Source organism: Heterocephalus glaber, unplaced genomic scaffold (assembly GCF_053883595.1).
Source record: "Heterocephalus glaber isolate CG9 unplaced genomic scaffold, H.glaber_assembly_v1.0 deba00001509, whole genome shotgun sequence".
NCBI lineage: Eukaryota > Metazoa > Chordata > Mammalia > Rodentia > Bathyergidae > Heterocephalus > Heterocephalus glaber.
In genome coordinates this window covers 58380908-58394983 of record NW_028258325.1, presented here as the reverse complement: position 1 = coordinate 58394983, position 14076 = coordinate 58380908, and the positions used below count along the sequence as shown (strand labels likewise).

The 14076-nt window shown below is 37.1% G+C and overlaps 2 protein-coding genes across 25 annotated transcripts in view; one reads left to right on the top strand and one right to left on the bottom strand.

The window, feature by feature from the left end:
* The window catches only part of Ythdc1 (YTH N6-methyladenosine RNA binding protein C1), a 28135-nt gene extending 16603 nt beyond the window's left edge, over positions 1 to 11532 (bottom strand). For 3 of the 4 annotated variants that reach the window (XM_004849649.4, XM_021262272.2, XM_004849650.4), the window contains exons 1-5: positions 11154 to 11527; positions 4893 to 4994; positions 4212 to 4540; positions 3679 to 4090; positions 78 to 167 (exon numbers count right to left, since the gene is read on the bottom strand). In XM_004849649.4, coding sequence (XP_004849706.1) covers positions 78 to 167; positions 3679 to 4090; positions 4212 to 4540; positions 4893 to 4994; positions 11154 to 11181 — 961 coding nt within the window. In that variant the 5' untranslated portion in view covers positions 11182 to 11527. Of the gene's footprint in view, positions 1 to 77; positions 168 to 3678; positions 4091 to 4211; positions 4541 to 4892; positions 4995 to 11153 lie in introns of all 4 variants that reach the window. The other variant, XM_004849648.4, reaches the window with a different exon arrangement.
* A 48-nt stretch (positions 11533 to 11580) lies between these two features.
* Positions 11581 to 14076, top strand: part of LOC101702191 (transmembrane protease serine 11E) — a 155484-nt gene continuing 152988 nt past the window's right edge. For 15 of the 21 annotated variants that reach the window (XM_087187747.1, XM_087187740.1, XM_087187746.1 and 12 more), the window contains exon 1: positions 11586 to 11759. The gene's annotated coding sequence lies outside the window, so the exon portion shown is untranslated. Of the gene's footprint in view, positions 11760 to 14076 lie in introns of all 21 variants that reach the window. The other 6 variants (XM_087187743.1, XM_087187737.1, XM_087187732.1 and 3 more) reach the window with 2 other exon arrangements.

Here is a 14076-nt window from a genome sequence, read left to right as displayed (position 1 = left end):
GCCTCCACACACTTTCTAAAGCAAATTACATTAGAATCAGTCAGATATTACTACAAATAAAAGTCAAATGACATTACCTGCATATGACTCTGATGCAGAGCTTCCACTCCTATCAAAAACAATTGGTGATATGCCTCTAGCTCTCTTCCTTTCCTTCTTCTTCTCATCTTACCAAAAAAAAAAAAAAAAAAAAAAATCCAAACAAGATTTTAAAAAATTCAACAATATAGACAAAAACAGGTATTCAATAAGAATGTTCTATTATATATCTGGCTTTCACAAACTCTTAAGCATTGGTTACTTCATTTCAGAATCCCTCAATTTCCTCAGGTATACCATTTTAAACACTGTTCAAAAACTAAGATATTTTAATTTCAATCAATAAAACGGATGTGCAGATGCCTGTAATCTCAGCACAATGGGAGGCTGAAACAGGAGGAACTCAATTTCAAACCTATCCCCAGCAACTTAAGTGAGAATGTGTCTCAAATTAAAAAATAAGAAAGGTCTGAGGATGTAGCTCAGTGAGAAAGTCCTGGGTTCAAGCCCCAGTGCCATTAAAAACAAACAAATAACAAAAACAACAGCAACAAAAAAAGACTCTGAGATATCAGGTACTTAACTGCTCCATACAAAAAGCCTGGAATAAAGATTCCCAACAGGTGGATGTCTGCAAAGCATATGTATTTTTTTCCAATAAAATTTACTAAGTCCTTTCTATGCAACTCGTAGCACTATCTTAAGTTCTTTAGTTGATTTGTCTAAATTATACTACATTTTGATTTTAACAATGTTTGATAAGCACCAGAACCAAAAGACTTTTCAACTGGAAAAAATAAATAAAAATAAACTAGTAATTCCCTTCTGCTGCCAATGCTTACTTTTATGTCTTCAATTCCATCCTCTTTAACCATTTCTTCACTAGATCATTTTGTTTATAGTATTTCCAAATTTAATTTAAAATTTATTCCTAAAATCTTAATGACAGTTTATATTCCCATAAGAAAGCTGGAAATATTCTGTAGACAGAAAGTTTGGATTATCCAGCATAAGAACATTTCAAGCTTAATTTGTAACTTTATAAGCATACACATGAAAACCTAAAATTAAACCAAGCTCTCCTCTTTTCATTTTAATTATACAATGATAACGTCCTTTATTCTACAGCTGGAAGAAGGAATATGAAGGAGAAAATGCATACTTACTTTTATAAAAACAATGGAAAGCTGCAAAATAATCAAGTCACTATGTATACACACTATCCTACTGTATCATGACAGCCATTTAAAAAGCTGAAATAAATTATCTCCCTTAATCCTTAGGGCAAATTCTCAAGATATTGTGATTTACATAGGAGGAAATCACACATTAGATAGCTGGCCAGGTTGCACAGTTCTTTAGTGGCAGAACACAGACTTGAAGGCAGGTCTTTTGGCTTTAGGGTACAAGTTCTAAGCTCTGTATTTTATTAAACAAGATATTTTATCACTATTCCTGAAAAGGAGTTCTAGTTCAAACTACCTTTTAGGGTTTTTGTTGTTGCTGGGGATCCACATTTTTCTTTCAAAAGTTATGTTTAATATTTCCTCCTTGGAATTTTTCCTTTCTAAAGTCTAAGCACTATGAATTGACGAGCTTAACGGTAATATATGTCTCACTGATGTTTAAAAAAGTTTATTGTACAGTTCAAAATAATGAAAGGATCTCTCAACTTTCACTACTCTTCCAACTATTACTCTCAGGTCAAAAGAATAATGAAAACTGTAACAAAACTTCAAACAGTATAATGCTTTCGTAAGTTAAATATTCTGAAACAAAAAAATGTCTAGAGCCTCTAAATCTTACGATACTGAAACTAAACTTCAACCCGTTGTATTTTGGAAACTGGTATCTCCTTATCAAGGAGTTCAAACTTCACTCCATTCTTCTTTCACTATGAAGGGAAAATCTGTTTTGAGATAGGGTCTCCTTAAGTAGTTCAGGCTGGCCTTAAACTCACTATGTAGCCCAGGCTGGCCTCAAATGCTTCAGCTTCCCAAGTGCTGGGATTACAGGCATGCACTACCATGCCTGGCAGAAAACATTTTATGAGAAAAATAACCTTCCACATATTAAATTAAATATGGTGTATGGTTTCCAAGGAAGGCTCCACATAAGGGGTTTTCCAAAGAAATAATTTCTTTAATAAGGAAAATAAGGGTTTCAGATCTCTTTTAAACTCATTATAAAGTTACATAATACCAGTCAACTTCACATCTTTTCCACAAAAGTACAATCCTGTACTCTCCTGGAGTCATCTAGGAGCTTGTTAAAAATGCAAACTATTTTCAGATCTTTTCCATTTAAACAAATGCCCACTGTTTGACTTACCACAAACATTTCAGGACTAAATAATATTATTCCTAACACCAAAAAGAAAATTCCTGTAACAAAATATTCCCCACCTCTCCAGATTGTTTCATACATAACTGAACACTCACTGTCCACCATAACTGATTCATTCATATTGCCAAAGCATTTTTATTTCCTATCCATCATAAATTATAAAAGACCTATCTCATGTATTTGCAAAAAACATGATGGGAGAAAAGATTTTGTATCATACCCAACTACTCATCTATTTAAACTGTTTTACCTTCTTCAAAAATGTCTAAACTCTCAAACCTACAACCCTAGTGAACAAATGGTTCAAAGAACTTAAACTCTCAATCACTAGCAAATAGCTGGCCATTTGCTTTATCATTTATACAGTATTTACTACCAATTTACTATTATACTGAAATTCTATATAACAAAACTATGTTTCAAAAGAATGTTTCTTGTATTCTAATGTTGTGTAAATTTTGCTTATGCTTAGTATCTTGATAGCATCTTGACATATGAAAAAAATGAGACAATCTCCATTTAGTGGCCAGGCATCTGTAATTTCCTTACCACTCACTCCTCATCAAACCCTGAGAGGCCCCTCAACTAGTGATGGCAACTGGACTTACAATTTGGTCTCATGGATAGAGATATAGAGAGATAGGACAGGTGGTACTGAAGAGATGACTGATCCAAGATGGCTCTTAATCTTTCTACAAGAATTTTACAATCCTTTCCATCTCATACATTGACAACTCAGAACTCTCATAGACACTGTCTCAGTCAGTCAACTCACAAGTAGAGAAGTAGAAAGAGTTTGTGTTCCCAAGGAAATGTTGTACTACCCAGTGGAAAGGTTCCATATGAGTATCTTTCAAGAACACTGCTTAAGTAAGCTGTCGTGGACCACATAAAAATCTAAGAATCAACAACTTTAAAACCTGAAATATACTTTCTTGGAGAGAAAATAACCAGACTTATGCTAATTTATAAGAAATTAATCTGGGGCTAGAGATTTAGCTCAGTGGCGCCACAACTGCCTCGCAAGCACAAGGTCTTGAGTTCAATCCCCAGTTCTGCCAAAAAGAAATTAATCTGTAGCCAGGAAATACCTTTAGTAAAATACAATGCAAATCTTATTCAAAATTATACCATTGTATTTATAAAACTCGGTAGCATATAACTATGCAGGTCACAAAGTCATCCTGTTAATATCCCCTAATGTTTCAAAATTTTTATACTTCAATTTAAACATATTCCAAAACAAAACCAAGTCCTAAAAAAAGATAAACATTGACATATATAAAGTAATACCTGATCCATCTGTGCCTGAACCAGACCTGACAGATCCATCCGTGAAGGAAACAGATTCAGAACCAGAGTCACTGGCCTCACTTCGAGTGTCATAATCATTTCCCTCCTCCTTCTGGTCTCTCTCATCTTGTTCATATTCTTCTTCCTCCTCTTCTTCTTCCTCTTCCTCTTCCTCCTCCTCCTCCTCTCCCTCATCTACCTCCTCCTCTTCTTCTGCATCTTCTTCCACCTCCTCTTCTTCCTCTACATCTTCCTCCACTCCTTCCTCCTCATTTTCAGTATTGTTGCCTTGCTCATCAGAAGAACCACTGCTGCCAGTCTCATGGTCAGAGCCATACTCTTCAGAATTCACTTCTTCCTTAGATGACTGGCTGGATCTGCTTGCACGTCTATCAACTTCTAGCCCAATTCTCTGATGTTTAAAGAAAAAGGGAATCAGCAGTCATATAATAGACAAAGTCAAGATGAACAAATAGTTCTACAGCCTCAAAAAGAACTGCTTTCTGTTTTATATCTGCAATAATATTTACTACCTCAGAAACATCTGGTGTAGGAGATTTGGCCCTCCTCTCAGGATCCCTTTTACGTAGACAAGCTTTCTCAGGCTGACTCTTATAAGGTTCTCGGGAGGCACTGCTTGATAGACGAATTTTCCGATCAGCATCTAGACGCTTATTTCTTTCAGATCTTTGATATTCCTCATTTTTATATTCTGCAACTGGCTTTCCTTTTGTACTAACAATTCTTTTGTTATTGCTAACAGATGAGCTTAGTGGCTTAGAAATCAACTGTCTTGAATGGACAGAAGGCTTTTGTCGCTTGGCATCAGTAGATTCCATTCGGTCACTTTTTCTTTTTGACCCTATAAAATACAATTTAAAAAGATATATAAAAGTATTTATAATATTCTTTTAAATGCAAAGATTTATAGGTAACATGGATCAGGAAGAAAAGACTCATCTCTTTAAAACTTCTACACTATTTTTATTCTAGATTTAATCTAAAAGAAAACTCAAGCTACTAAAGTAAATCTATATATCTGAGATATTTAATGTATTTTAAAAAATACTTAAACGCAATAAGGTCACTTGCATCTCCCACATGCTTTTGTTAACTAACCTCCAAGACAAGTACAAAAGCAGTGATTTTTCTTAAGTAACTGAATCTCTTATTCTCACTGTCATTTTTTATAAAAATAATAGACTTCAACATACCCTTTTTCTCGTTTTTATCTTGTTCACTCTCTGGATTATACAGTTCATCATCCTGTTCTGGGACTTCAGTTAAAATATCATCTAGAACATTAAGTTCTCCATCTGCAAACAAATTTAAAAATTAATAGGAAGAAAGTAACATTAAGCATTTATTTTTGAGTAATTAGGAAAACCTACTGGGCATGGTGGCACATGCCTGCAATCCAGCACTCTAAGAGGCTAAGGCAGGAAGATCTCAAGTTTGAGTTCAGCCTTAGGTTCAATTGCCAGTACCACAGAAAGTAGGCAGGAAGGGAGGGAGGGGAGAGAGAAGGAAGGAATGAACCAAACAACCATAATCCTCAAAGAAATCTTATTTTGGGATCAAGACACAAAATTAATTCCTACAAAACGAGAAACTATATAGCCTATAAGGTATGAAAAGATGGTAGACATCAGCTTAGTCAAATAAAGTTTACATCACCAATAAAAAGTTTCTAATTAGGGAGGGTATTTGAAAATTACTATGCCTGAACTGGCCTAATGACCGATTTCTTTGGCTGGTATGAACTTATCTTTGGTTCTTTATGTTTTTTCTGAAATGAATGCAGTACTGAGAGTTGTATTTTTGTTCACTAGAAAAAAGATATTACTGAGCTGGGTGTGGTGGGCCATTCTTATAATGTCAGCTTTAGGCAGGCTGAGGCAGGACAGAGAGTTGCAGGCCAGTCTGGTCTAAGATACGTCAAACAAAAGGGCTACTCTCATCTGGATTCCTGTTTGCAATAAATGAAATTCTCTCAAAATCTGAATGGCAGCAGATACCATTTAGAGTACATGATAAATTAAAAATAAAAGGGGTTTTATTGTTTAAAAGTGTTAAATTCCAACTTAAGATACTGCTTGCAATTTTGGAAAGCACCTACAAACCTTTTCAAAATAACAAGCATTAACTAATGCTTATTTAATAAACATCTTGTCATTTTAACATTTTAGTGCTTTTACATTGATCATACAGACACATCATATGAAAGAAATAAGGTATGTTTTTATCATCTATTACTTTACAGGTGAAAAAACAGAAGGAGGCTAAGGATGCAGGTCAGCAGGAGAGCACTTAACCAGCATGTGTGAGGCCTAGGGTTGATCCCTAGCACTGGAAAAATATTATTATTATATAATTAATAATAATTATTATTAATTATTATTGGGGTGGAGATACAAGCTCAAAAGTTCAAATTAACCAAATACACTTGTTCAGTACAGAAGGACATCAGTCTGGAGTTCAGTCTTTACAAACCTACAGTCACTTAGATGTGGAACATTAAATACACCTTAAAGTATAAAGGATACAATAAGATACAAAATAATAAAAGGTAATACATATTAAATTAAGTAATACCTATTTGACGATACATGTAGTTTTATTCATATTACAGTCCATGGTATCACTAAGATAACCATGTGGTTTTATCACAAACTAGCAAATTAAATACTAAAAGACAAATTTGACTCATGGCTTGTTTCAGTATGGCGTGCAATTGGTAAGAACGGTTTTTATATTTTTTAAGTGTTTAAAAAATTATGATAGAATTTTGTGTCTAAGACTACCTGGATTATGTTACTTTTCTCCACAACAGAAATCACTTATTTACTGAAATAAGATGTATGGGGGAAATAGTTCTGGAAGTCAAGAAATTTAAGCTATCCCTTCAGAGCTAGGAACTGGGTAAATATCAGTCTTTCTGAGGTTCAGTTTCTTCTCCTTGAGTAAAATCAATTAAGAATAAAAGATCAGTGTTTGGAAAGGTAAAAGAAGGGCAATTAATTGAATCTTCTAAAAAGTGTTTTAATCTCTAAGACCTTCCTTATCATTATTAGGTTATAATAAACCTTATCCACCTCAACCTTTTTTTTGTTAATGACTAGGGCACATGATATATTAAAAATCACAAAACAAAATCCTTTCTTCAGTCAATTTATATTCATGTCCTAATTATCTACAGCCGAGTAAGATATCAACCCCAAATTTGGTGCTTAAGAGAATAAATCATTTTTTCATTATTGCTCATGATTCTACAGACCAAGTAAGGTCTCTCTTGCGGTTGATGTCTAGAGCTAGAAGCATCTTAAGACTAAGATCTGGATGGTACTTAAGCTGGAGACTAAAAGCAACTAGGGCTTTTTAGTCATTTTTCTGTATGGTCACTCTCCATTATGGCAGCTGCAGGGTAGGAACTCTTTTGGAAAGAAATAACCTCTTTTAAAAAATAAAGTAACATTCACTTGGTCTAGAGTAATTTTCCTTAAACTACTTTAGCGTTTTAATTCACTTTCATTTTCCTGAAATTCAACATCACTAATATAAAGACGTAAGTATACAGTATATTCAATTTCTTGACAGCAATACTCCAGTTGGATAATATTAACAGTAAAATGAACCTGTGTTGTTAGCATAGTCAGTTCAAGAAAAGTTCTGTAAACACAATGCAAGTACTATAAATCTAATTACTAATGGGATAAAGAACTTGACATTTTTTGATGCCTACAAAGAGAACTATACAGACTTTTAAAATCATTTTTACATCTCAAACTATGTTTCAAAATTGAAATGTCATAAGACTGATTTTTTCCAAAATGTACAAATTAGCACAACGAAACAACATGCAACAAATTAGCTCAACACTTGATTAAATAGTATCTCCACTTAGAACTAAATTTCAAGGCCAGGGATTTTAGCTCAGGGGCACCGGGCCTGCCTCACAAGGTCCTGAGTTCGATCCCTGGTAGGGGAAAAAAAGAAAAAAAAAAATTTCATAGAACTAAATTTCAAATCTTTTGAAGTTACATACTAGCTTACATAACAGAATGAAACTAGCTACTGGATGTTGTTTTTAAAAACTTCAAAGATTTAATATATAAACTCGTTTTTCATTCAAGGACTACCAATCATGAGAAGTCCAGATTCTCATCTGAAAACCACCAGCTCGGGAAGCCATGAGACTGTTAGGATACAGAGAAGGCAAAATGGTAAAGCTCTGCATCAGACAATCTGGGGGGGGGGGGCTATTCTTGGTAAATTAGTGCTATTTACTAGGACTATATGAACACAGACCATGCTTGCTCTTTATTTTTTTAACATAATACTATTTCTGTGCCTACACAGTAACTATTTGCCTGACTCTAGTATGCATGTCCTCAATCTCTGAATAAAACTGGTGCACAACAATTCCAAGTAAACTGAAAAATGAAGCCCAGGGATAGAATTTTAATTTCCCACCTTCTATAATTGGCTAAAAAGGAAAAAGGAGTATCAATTATCCTATGCCGTATATAGCACTGAAAGGTAATTTTATTCTAAAGACTTAGAACAGCAAGGGCCATAGTATGCATAAACATATGTATACAACTATTTGAATATGTCCACAAATGACATACTGAGAAAATTCTTACCTGTAGATTTCACATCTCAAACTAGTCAGCTATTAATGAAGTCCAATCATATAAATATTTAAAGCATACAGACAAAATTACTATACAAAAAGGAACCTGGTGAACATCACTAATGTATTTCTTGTCCTCTTGGAGCCTCCAGTCTGATAATGTGAAAAGCATGTTACTTATAAAAGTGGAAACTCATTATATACATACAGTATCGGGTTAATCTCACAATCATTCTTTGCAGAGAAACTGTAAGTGCTTAAAAAAGAATTTACAGATGTTTATAGTAATAGAAAAGTAGTGATTTCCTCCTCATATAGAAAAATAGTATTTACCAATAACAACCAACATTCTATAACACTTTGCAAAGCTACTTTTTCACAGGAATCATAGGGAACTGGCAATCTGTCCAGTTATACAGCATTCACCTTCTTGAAGCATTATAGAAACCAATGTCTGTTTATTACTTAGTTAACAAAGAAATCCCAACAATTCAAGAGTTCTATGATTTAGAGATTTTTTTGCCTAGTATGGTGGCACAAACCTGTCTGTAATCTGAGGCAAGAGAAATGCAATTTTAAGACCATCCTAGGAAGGAAGATACCAAGTTAAAAATCAGCCTGACCTTGTCTTTAAAACAAAGAAACTCTTTTAACTGTTCTGTTAATACACAATTGCTATAAACAGTAGTTTTGCAACTTTAACTCATGTTCTGTGAAGACTTTACACCATTTATGGGATTATTTAACAAGGACTTATTGTTTGTGACAAGACTAAAATTCTTACACATAACTGATGACAATAAAGCTTTGACTTTCACTTTTCCTTGTTAAATGAGACAGCTCAAGCATAAATCCTAATTCTAGTTATAATTCTAGGCATGTGACAATGATCAAATGATAACATGCTGCACACCTACTCCAGAATGCTTTCAAAATTAAGTAAAAATTCCCAGTAAGTTTGTTCTAGCTTTCTGTGTGGCCCAGGGGTTTCTCTTTCTTTTTATTTCTGGGGTGGGGGGTTGAGACAAGGTTTCACTATATAATTCAGGCACGCCTGTAACTGAAAATGATCCTCCTGCCTCAGCTTCTGAGTGCTGGGATTACAGGTCTGCACCACCATGCCCAGCTAGCCTAGGGGTTTTTCTTTGCTCTGGCTAAAAAGGTAAAAACTTGCATCACAATTTTTAAAATTGGAGTTCAATTGTGAAAATTAAGCTTTGGAAAAAAAAAAAAAAACTAAAGAGGCAAAGAACCCTTCCAAAAGTTTGAAAATTTATCCTAAGTATTACTTCTAGGTTATGTTACTACTTTTCAATAGGAATGTTTAAGTATTTGGAGGGCATCATCATTATTAATCCATTTCTGAAACAAAACTTTAAAACCATCATCATTTTTCTTCTTCAATGTTCCTTAGAGCCTACTCTATTATTCATTTAATTAAAGTATTTTTATCTTCACAACTAATTCTTCAGAAGTACAGAATTTTACTTATTCTTGTGTTTGGTTCATCTCACCTATCACATCCACCAGACTCCCATATGCATAGCCTATAAATTATACCTCGACAATAAAATGTTTAATGAATGATTAAGACCACCTATTTTAATAACTGGATTTACTACGGAAAACTGATTTCCTTTTTGCAATAACACCATACAATCCTGTTATTCCAGAATTCTTCAAAAAAAAAAAAATGGGAGGGTGGTGCGGGGTGGGGGGACACTTTGGGGATTAGTTTAAGGCTGGAAAATAAAAGTGCTATAATTTAATCAACACACTGCTAGCGCATCCCACCCAGTCCACTCCCCAAGTTTGTCCTTATGCTAGAGCCGATTTACTGAAAAGTGTACCACTCCTAGGTAAAAACCAGAAAAATTAAAGATGATCACAAGTCTAATACACCTTCACTCTAGTACCCCTTTAAACAAATCACCAATCCAATCAGCCACACAGAAGAGATTTTAGATATACAGGGCAGCAACTGGGCCATGTTTTCATCCATTATAACTGCTAGAAAACTACCATGGTAATCTTAGGGTTAAAAAAAGTCTTGCGGCAGCATCCAATCTACCTTTCTCTAGACAGGTACCGATCTAGGATCTACCAAAATATCTGTAGGGCCTGAGATCTGAGTATTTAACAAAGAAACGGCATTCTATCCTAGTAACATAAGTTCTTCCATTCTACCCTAGCAACACAGGTTCTTCCACTGGAGGTTCCTCCAACTGAACTGCGCCCATCTGTTCCTGGTTGTACTCTCTGTGAGCCAACTATGCACTACGCGTTTCTAGCAAAATAGCTGCCAGACCGTGCGGGGGGGGGGCACATTATTTTTTCAAGCATCGTGCTTTCCAAAGTACTTGAGGAACAAAATGAGCATTTCTTGCCCCTTTGCCTATTTAACGAAACAACCAAAAATTACTTGTGCTTATTTTTTGAAATTAATAACCTACTTGTCTTATTAAACTACTTGTGTAGATGTGGCATTATGGACTTTCGAAATTTCGCCTAAGAGGAACGCTGTTCGGAAAATACGCATTACACCCGCATAATCCTACCAGGAACTAAGCCCACAGGCCTGCAACTCAGAGGAGGCCTTCGCTCACCCGCTCCCAGGACCGCTCCAAGGAAGGTCGGGAGCGGATCCGATCAAAGGGAAACCCTACGCACAAGTTACTAGGCCTCGGGAGCTGCGCAGGCCAAAGGCAGCCCGGTCCCCGCTACGGTGCCGTCTCGGGGGGGCCGACGCCCGCGAAGCCGAACTGACCTCGACCCCGAACCGGCCGGCGACGCCCGCTCCGACTACCCGCCCGCTTCCGCCGTCATCTTCCACACTAACCTTTCTCCTCCCGACTGTCGGCCGCCATCGCGCCCCTCCGGCTTCGGCTGCCGCTAGGACGCGACTCGCGCGGGTGCCGCAACCGCGGCGTGGGTCGCACGGGCCCGTCCGTCAGTCCGTCCAACGGACTGCGCGCTCCGCACTGGGCCTCGATAACGCGCCCTCCTCGACGCCCGCTTCTCCCCTCCCTTTTCCCTGACCTCCTTCCACTCCCGTCTCCAGTGGTCGAGGCGCAACCTTCCTGCTGGGGCTCGGATCCAGGAGGGGTAAAGGAAAACAGAGAGAAACAGATGGCGACAGCGGGCGGCGCTAAAATGGAGCCGACTTCCTGCGCGAAACAATCCCGCTCCCGAAATGCCCTGCGCTGTGTACGCTCCTTTCCCCGTTGAGGACGTCACAGTGCGCCGGGGCGGGACTCATGCGACGTCAGCACGTTGCCCCACCCCGTCCCGCGCAGCCCGGAAGTCTCTGGACCGAGATACACTGCTGTTGCGAAGGTTTCCCGGGTTGTTAAAATCCAGGTTACTGTGCTGTAGACACCTAGGTGATGCAGTTTTCCCATCTGAAACGCTTCGCGGAGGCCCCTGTCAAGCCCTGAGTAGTTAGGTAAGAAGTGACAATCTAAAAGAATGTTATTTGATGTTTATTCATTTAAGTCAACCAGGGTAAAGATTCCAGTTACTCATGTATTGCTCTAGGCCCTCGGGTTAAAAAATATTGTTTGGGATTTGTTTTCTGCCCTTAAGGAAATGTGGGTTTATATTATAGTCAAAGGAGGCAAGGCGTAAGTAAACAAATTTAAACTTTCGTTAAACTTCAAGAGAGACACATAAAATGTTAATATAGTGAAAGGGGAAACTTTTTAATGGAAAAAAACTAGCCTGTGTGGTGGCGCAAGTCTGTAATCCCAGCACTCGGGAGGATGAAACAGAACGATCACCATGAGTTCCAGGCCAGCCTGGGTTACATGGTGAATTCAAGGCCAGCTTGTACTGCAAAGTGAGACCAAAAATAAATAAATAAAAAGGAAGTCTACTAAAAGCCTCTAGAAGGGGTGAAGTTGAGTCTGATGCCTAAAGGATAAAGGTTGAAAAGGAACTAGCTAACAAAAGATAGAGCTAAATCTTCAAGATAGCTAACAACATAATGCTCAGAGAGAGAGAGAGAATTTGATGTGGTTGGGGATCTAAGAACAGTGAACCTGAACCTAGATAAGGAGTAAGAGGACAAGTGGCTGAGATAAGGTTTGGAAAAAAGCCACTCCTGAGAAGTAAGGACCTACTATGATTCCAACCAAAACAGAAGCAGTACAAAATGTGTAGGAAGACTGGATTTTAAGATTGAGCCCCCTGGACTATGGGATTAGAAAACACGTTAGGTTTTCCACAGAGCCTACACGAATTTATGGTGACTGGCACTCCTTAGAGGAAGACAAAAATCTAGCTTCTCTGAAGCATATTATTCAAATATTCATTATTAAATAAGGCAAATGCTGTGTCATCAAAGGTTGCAAAATGGTGCTTGCTAACCTAAGACACCCTGAGCCAGCGCAGTGTTTCTGTGCTTTTATTGAGGTCTTTTTAAAAAGTCTAATTAGACTTCCACCTCTCCTCTTGTCCTTGGCCATTGTTTCTGATGAAAGTATGTGAATTCAGCGAACAAGTGATAGTTGGATTCTGTAACTCTTAAGATTAGAGTGTGGAGAGTAAAGAGGGAAGGAAATTCTGTCCAGAGTCATAGAGAATATCAATATTTATAGGGAAGGCAAATGTACAGTATGAGCCTAGAACATTTTGGCATGCCAAGATGTTAGTGTCTACATCAGAGTATGCTAGGATCTTATCAAAATGACTCAGGAGAAGAACCAACTAATATGGTTCCAATTGGTAAAACATAAGACTTTTTGAGCATCTGTAAAATAAAATTGCATTGGGTAGTAGTGTATCAAATATGTTTAAATCCATGAATTCATTGTGATCAGAACAATTAATCAGTTACCCTTTGAATGATGTAGGAAACCAGTTTATTATTTTGATACCTGGTAAAAAGAAATCATTTATCCTGTCTTTCCAATTAGAATCGTATCAGGGTTATCAGGCAAGTAGTTGATAAAAGAAAGTGTCTCTTTTTGGAAGTTTTACAGTTTATGTATGGCCAGAGCAAAGCAATGGCAGAAATAGGATATCACCATTTTACAACCATTAATCAAACAGATTAATGCATTGATTACTCATGGGTGCTAATTAATATCACACAAAGAAAACATCAGATGTTATATGCATCCTGACAGCTGTAAAGTAATCTTGCCAAAAAGTTAAATTGAATCTCATAAAGACTATGGATGCATCTTGACATGACTGCTGTGACTGTATGAATTCACCTTGAGTTGTAACAGCCATGACTGCAACCTCTGAGAAATCCTAGTTGGTTTTCTCTGCTTATTTTCCCAACTATGCTATAAATAGAACTATTAGAGTGCTATATGACCCTTGTGACCAAACCCTGGCCCCAGGAATGTGTCTGACTCCTTGATGCTAGCTTGAGATAAACCAGATGCATTCTACCTTACATGAAGTCATTTTTGTCGATACCACCTTATCAGTTTCATCTTCCTGACCCACATTGCTATGACAGGGATCTATCTGGTCTTGCTGCTGCCCAATAATTGCAGTTTGTACAATCCTGGAACTGTCTGCCTCTTTTCTTTTAGTCTCACAGTATTTTATGGCTTTAGTTCACAGTCAAGGGTTGGAAGAGAGGGTGAGGGTGGGAGTGAGAGAAAAGAAGGGTGTTTGTTCCCTAAAAGAACATTTGACAGTATTTGGAGAAATTTGTGGTTGCCACAACATGGGAGTCCTACTGGCATATAATGGGTAAACGCCTGGGATCCTGCTGAACATGCTATAATGCATAGGTAAGCCTG